General features: G+C 46.1%; 1 protein-coding gene across 1 annotated transcript in view; it reads left to right on the top strand.

Annotated features, from left to right (window-relative positions):
- The window catches only part of DENND1A (DENN domain containing 1A), a gene marked incomplete at its 5' end in the record, with an annotated part of 125,991 nt that overhangs the window by 4,273 nt on the left and 114,983 nt on the right, over window positions 1-6,735 (top strand). The window contains one exon of the mRNA XM_029286196.1: window positions 179-298. Coding sequence (XP_029142029.1) covers window positions 179-298 — 120 coding nt within the window. The remainder of the gene's footprint in view (window positions 1-178; window positions 299-6,735) is intronic.

Below are 6,735 nucleotides of genomic sequence, written 5' to 3'. Positions count from 1 at the left end.
AGAAGGGAAGGAGAGAGAAGGGAATGGGAGGGGAGGAGAGGACCAAGAATGGAATGGAATGGAATTCTGGGAGTTGAAGTCCACAAGTTGTCACGGCTGGACACCCCTGACTGAGAGACTTTGCAAGGCGGAAGGCGACAGGCTACTAACTGACCCCCTTCCTTCTTTTCATGTCCAGCCTCACGGTGGGGCAGGTGGGACAGAACTTCACTTTTGTCCTCACGGATATCGACAGCAAACAGAGGTTCGGCTTCTGCCGCTTGTCCTCGGGGGCCAAGACCTGCTTCTGTATCTTAAGGTAAGCCAGAGGTTGATCTTCCTTCTCCCTGTAGGAAGCCTTGTGGATGTTCTGCTCTGCTGATCTAGAATGCCAGGGCTGGTAGGGACCGTGGAGGTCTTCTCGTCCACCCCCCTGGCCAAGGTAGAAGATCTTGTTGCATTCCGGTCAAAGGGCTGCCCAATCATTTCTTGAAGGCCTCCAATGATGGAGCGTGAACCTGAAGGTCCCTTCACCGTTGGAGGTCTTCAAGAAAGGATTGCGACACGACCTTCTACCTTGGCCAGGGGGTTGGACGAGAAGACCTCCACGGTCCCTTCCATCTGTTGAGACAGGCCCTGGTCCATCTCTTCCTTTGGAAGTCACGGTACTCCTGGAGACTTGGGTCTCATGCCGGAATTTATCTCCCTGGTTTTCTAGCCATCCTTGTGTTTCTAACAGAATAGCAGAGGTGGAAGGGGCCTTGGAGGTCTTCTAGTCCAACCCCCTGCTCTGTCGTCCCCTTCTTCTATTGCCCTCAATCTTTCCCAGCATCAAGCCCTTCTCCAGTGAGTCCTTCCTTCTCATTAGGTGGCCAAATTATTTGACTTTCAACTTCAGGATCTGGCCTTTTAAAGAGCAGTCGGGGTGGATCTCCTCTAGGACTGACCGGTTTGATCGCCTTGCAGTCCAGGGGACTCGCAGGAGTCTTCTCCAGCACCAGAGTTCAAAGGCCTCCATTCTTTGTCGCTCAGCCTTTCTCATGGTCCAACTTTCCCAGCCATACATTGCAACTGGGAAAACCATGGCCTTGACTATAGGTACTTTTGTTGGCAGGGTGATGTCTCTGCTTTTTAGTATGCTGTCTAGATTTGCATAGATGACTAATGGGTATCTAATCAGCTTGGGAAGGCCATTCCTCTGCTCGCCTAGCAGCAGAGGGCACGGGAGAGCATTGCTCCGCTCTTCCCGTTCAACTTTTCTTGCAAAGTCGTACCGTGAAATCTCTCTTTCTAATACCTGCCATGTTCCTTAAAACCCTCTTCGGGTGATTTCCGCCGCTGCGTTAATTTAAAGAAACGGCCCACAGGCAAATCACTTTGGAAACACAGAAGCTGCCGTCTCTCTGAAATCCATGGCTGAATATGAGATTTTCCTCTCTGGCCATTAAAAACAATGACTTATCCTTAAACAATGTTTTTTTTTTTAAAACTATGAGAAATGTAAAAATGTCGGGAGGGCCTGCGTGAGGGAAAAGACTGAAATGCTTAAGTGTCATTAATTTTGAGAAAACCTTAAAACCAGTAAGCATGTTTTGAATACGTCGGAGAAAACAAATTCAAAGAAGCATTTTGTAAACAGGATCTATAACGAGGCAATCGAGATGATCAGTTAAGAAAAGAAGCTTCATATCGACGGGGTTGTTATTTGCAGAAACGTGAGAAAAATGTCCGTATTTAATTGTCACTTACCCACATAATAAGAATTGTATTAATTCAAGGTTGGCAAAAGAGAATATTATTGGAAGAAGAGAAAATCAAGCAAAGCTGTTAGGTGGACTATAGAATTCTAGAAACTTAATTGTTATCGATTGTTTTTTTAAATATAAACCCAGACAACACGCTGTTTACCAAATATTAAGGTGGGTATGATCATATCTAAAACAAACGTATTGTTACACAAATTATCATCTTACTACTTTTATGTACTCAGTTACATTGTCAGGGATTTGAACCCCTTCTGATTGCAGGTAGATTTTTTTTCTGCAAGTGGTTGAAATTGGGAATAAGCCCCCCTTCCTACAGGTAGCCCTTGACTTATGGCCAGAAACTTGAATTTCCAGTGCTAAACAAGGCAGTCGTCAAGAGGGTCCTGCTTGATTTTACAACCTTTCCTGACATGGTTGTTAAGCGAATCACAACAGTTGTTAAATGAATCGTGCAGTCGTTAAATGAATCCAGCTTCCTCCATTGACTTTGCTTGTTGGAAGCCAGCTGGGATCACCTAAACCTGGGATGCTGCAACGGTGATAAATGTCAGCCAGTTGCCAAGCACCCAGATTGCGATCACGTGACCCTGGGGATGCTGGGACGGTCGTAAGTGCTGAAAAATGTGACCTACGTCCGTTTTACACCTTTGTGACCGTTGCAGCATCCCCACGGTCCCGTGATCAGCATTCAGATGCTTGGCAACCGACTCGTATTTGTGACAGTCACAGCATCCCGGGGAGGTCACGCAATCCCCTTTTGTGACCTTCTGACAAGCAAAGTCATAATGGATTCCCTTAACAACCGTGTTCCTAACTTAACAACTGCAGTGCAAGGTCGTAAAACGGGGCAAAAACTCGACAAACGTCTCACTTAACAACAAAAACGTTGGGCTCAATTCGCAGCCGTAAGTCGAGGACTACCTGCATTTGCTATTGGCCCCGTGCCCAAACACACACACTCTGGAAGTAGAATTTTCATCCCGAAGAGCTTTTGTGTGACGGTTTGCTTTACGGAAGATTTATTTGTCCCTGAGGGAAAAACCCAGCAGCGGCTGTTTCAGTTCAGGGAATTGGGAAATCTCCCACAAAACCTTCTTTTCCTTAGCCTCATCTACCTTCAATGCCTCTTGCAAATCTCTATAATAAAGCCAGCCAGCCACGAGCCCACCCCTCCCTCAAATAAAAACGGTCTGTGTTTTTATTTTACCTTTGCGAGTATTTCCGCATGTTTGTCTCTTCTTACAAACAGCAGTTGGGCGTTGATACGATCAGGACCTCCATTCGTTTAGGGGGGGAACAAAAAGAGAGCGAGAGAGAGAAAGAGAGAGCTTTCTTTGCTAGTGATCTTCAAACTATGGCTGTTCTGTTTTGATTATTCTGTGAAACTACACAGCTCTGCGATGTGGTGAGACGCAAAGCCAAAAAAAGGGTGCCCTATTTAAATATTGATGCTGACTTGGAAAACGTACAATAGCGCGTAAGGTAAATTAAAGGGAGTAAAACGCTTTGGAATAAAATATGTTGAGGGCATAAATGCATTTCCCTCTTGGAGTGGCGCTTGCTTAATCCCCGCAGGAAAATCAAGGCTGGGTTAAAAACTACATACATACAGGGAGTCCTCGATTTACGACAGTCCGTTTAGTGACCGTTCAAAGTTACAACGGCACTGAAAAAAGCGACTTAGGACCGTTTTCACACTTACAACCGTGGCAGCATCCCTGCGGTCATGTGATCAAAATTCAGACACTTGGCCACTGACTCGTATTTACGACGGTCGCAGCGGCCCGGGGTCACGTGATCCCCTTCTGTGACCTGGCAAGCAAAGTCCATGGGGAAGCTGAATTCACTTAACAACCATATGTCTAACTTAACAACTGCAGTGATTCACTTAACGACGGTGGCATGAAAAGTTGTAAAATGGGACACAACTCACTGAACAGATGTTTTTCACTTAGCAACAAAAATGTCGGGCTCAATTGTGGTCGTAAGCTGAGGACTACCTGTATTGCAGGGGAGAGGTTAGGAATGTGTGTTAAATCTGTTGTGTGGCGCTGTGTGAAACCTAAAAGGGTGTGTTTTGCTTTCAGTTATTACTTGTTGGAAGTGGTTGCCGAGTCCTCCCAAGTCTGATTTTAAATCTGTTGCTGGTTTGTTTTTGGTTTTTTTTGATGCAAAAGAGAATTTTTGTTAACCAACTCGCAGCTCAAGGGTTCATTTATAGGTTTCCGTCTGTGCTGTTGTTGCGGTGTGAAGTCAACTTCTGCATGTTTTGTAATTCCTCAAGATTTACTCCAAGGGAGGGGTCTTCAAACTTGGCCCCTTCATGACTTGTGGACTTCAACTCCCAGAATTCTTCAGCCAGCATGGGGGAACTATGGCCCCTTCATGACTTGTGGACTTCAACTCCCAGAATTCCTCAGCCAGTGTGTGCCTGGCTGAGGAATTCTGGGAGTTGAAGTCCACAAGTCATAAAAGGGCCAAGTTTGAAGACCCCTGATCTAAGGCATTTCTAAAAGAGTCTTGTTAATTTCCGATCATCTCCCTACCCACCCCACAGCCTGATTTATCTGGACAGGGAAAAGAGACAGGGTAACCCCATTCCCCCCCCCCAAAGAACAGAATTGTTCTTTTGTTCGCCCTTTCTTTGATCTCGACTTATCAAGACAACGACTTGACAAAAATCTCCTTTCCTCCCAGAACACTTAAATTTAATTTCTGCACAACACACCCAGCCTTACCATTTCAAGCAAACTCAACAACAAACATGAAAAATTGCATATTACTGTATTCTTCATTTGCTGTATTATTTATTTATTTATTCGTTTATTTATTGGCTTTAGATCTTGCCTCTTCTTTGGGAAATCAAGATGGCATAGATAGGATTCTCTCCTCCTGTTTTCCCCTGTGATGTGACTCTTGTTATCTCTAGATAATGAGATGTACTTCTTCTTCTTCTTCTTCTTCTTCTTCTTCTTCTTCTTCTTCTTCTTCTTCTTCTTCTTCTTCTTCTTCTTCTTCTTCTTCTTCTTCTTCTTCTTCTTCTTCTTCTTCTTCTTCTTCTTCTTCTTCTTCGTCTTCTTCTTCTTCTTCTCCCCATCTCCATCCTCCTCTTCTTCCTCCTCCCTTTCCATTATTCCTCCTCCATCTTCCTCCTCCTCCTCTTCTTCTTCTTTTTCTTCTTCTTCTCCCCATCTCCATCCTCTTCTTCTTCCTCCTCCCTTTCCATTATTCCTCCTCCATCTTTCTCCATCTTCCTCCATCTTCCTCCTCCTCCTCCTCCTCCTCTTCCTCTTCCTCTTCCTCTTCCTCTTCCTCTTCCTCTTCCTCTTCCTCTTCTTCTTCTTCTTCTTCTTCTTCTTCTTCTTCTTCTCTCCACCTTCCTCTTCTTCCTCCTTCCTTTCCATTATTCCTCCTCCATCTTCTTCCTCCTCCATCTTCTTCCTCCTCCTCCTCCTCCTCCTCCTCCTCCTCCTCCTTCTCCTCCTCCATCTTTGCCCCAACAAATACATCTAGGATTACACATTACACATGTTCCTTCTCAACAAGCCCACGGCTATTAATTGTCCAGCATTCATTCTCCAAAACAGATTCCAAACACACAGGAACACCAGCTGCAGGGAAAACAGGCAATGTGAAATATTTAGGTAGGCTGGGAAATGACGTCTGGTAGTAATGCACAAGGAGGAATGGGTGTCTCCTCTGAAGAACGTCTACAGCTGTGGCTTCTCAAGAGGGAAGCCTTATCAGAACTTAGTTCATTTATTCCTGGTTGCATCAGTTCTTTATTTACCCTGAATTCCATGGCTAAGGAAGATGGGCCATTGAACTTGGGGGCCCATGCATATCTCTGTCCAGCACTGGGTCAATAAAGCTGTCCTTATCTTACACACTGGATGCTTGGCGCATTGTTATGATGATGATTCACGGGTAGAGTTTTGAGCCAAACTTCCTGCCATCTCCATATCTAATCAATCAGAAAAAAAGCTGGAAGAGACTTTGGAGATCTTCTAGTCCAGCCCCCTGCTCCACTGATGGAGCACCCACATCTTCTGGTGGCAGGCTGTTTTCACTGGTTAATTGTCCTCACTGTTAGGAAGTTTGTCCTTAATTCCAGGTTGCCTCTCTCCTTGCTTAGTTTCCATCCATTAGTTTCCATTCTGTCTTCTGGTGCTTTGGAAAATAAATTGACCCCCTCCTCTTTGTGGCAGCCCCTCACATACTGGAAGACTGCTATCATGTCCCCACTGATCCTTCTTTTCTCTAGAATTGGCCATTCCCAATTCCTGCAACCGTTCTTCACCGTTCTCCAGGCCTTTAATCAGGTTAGTTGTTCTTCTTTGCACTTTTTCCAAAGCAGGGGTGGCAGTTTCTTGGTGGCATTGAAGCCACTTCAGCGAAGTGGTTTGTCCATGCCTTTTCCTGGGACTTTTCCTGGGACTTTTTCCAGTTTCTCAACCCTGGGATCTTTGGCTTGTCTCTCATTCAAACCATAACCAGGGCTGACCCTGCTTAGCTTTTTGAGATCACCCAAAGTTAAGGAGGAGACAGCTTAGATGCCTCAAGCTAGCTTTCTTCTTCTTCTTCTTCAGATCATGGTCAGATCATTCACTCCTTAGGTTGGACTTCTGGACCGCTCCCCCCCGCCGCAGGGAGGTGGAACCACCAAGATGGTTCCGCCCCAGGCGCCTGATGGACCCTGAGAGGTTCCGGACGGAGCTTGGGCCATATCCGGCGGACCTAGCTCACGACTCGGTTGAAAATCTGGCGGCGGCTTGGGAAGTGGCCGCTGCTGCAGCATTGGACCGAGTCGTGCCTTTGCGGCCTCTGACCCGGCGCAGATCTCAATTGGCTCCCTGGTTTACCGAGGAGCTGAGAGAGATGAAACGCCGGAAAAGACGCCTAGAGAGCAGTTGGAGGGTGAGCCGAACCGAATTCGACCGAACACAGGCAAGGATACAGGTTAGATCCTACCTAGTGGCGATGAGGGTGG

The sequence above is a fragment of the Protobothrops mucrosquamatus genome, unplaced genomic scaffold, assembly GCF_001527695.2.
Source record: "Protobothrops mucrosquamatus isolate PMUCROS unplaced genomic scaffold, P.Mucros_1.0 scaffold3078, whole genome shotgun sequence".
In the NCBI taxonomy this organism is placed as follows: domain Eukaryota; kingdom Metazoa; phylum Chordata; class Lepidosauria; order Squamata; family Viperidae; genus Protobothrops; species Protobothrops mucrosquamatus.
The sequence above is the reverse complement of the archived record's forward strand: the minus strand, read 5'-3'. Positions and strand labels throughout refer to the sequence as shown.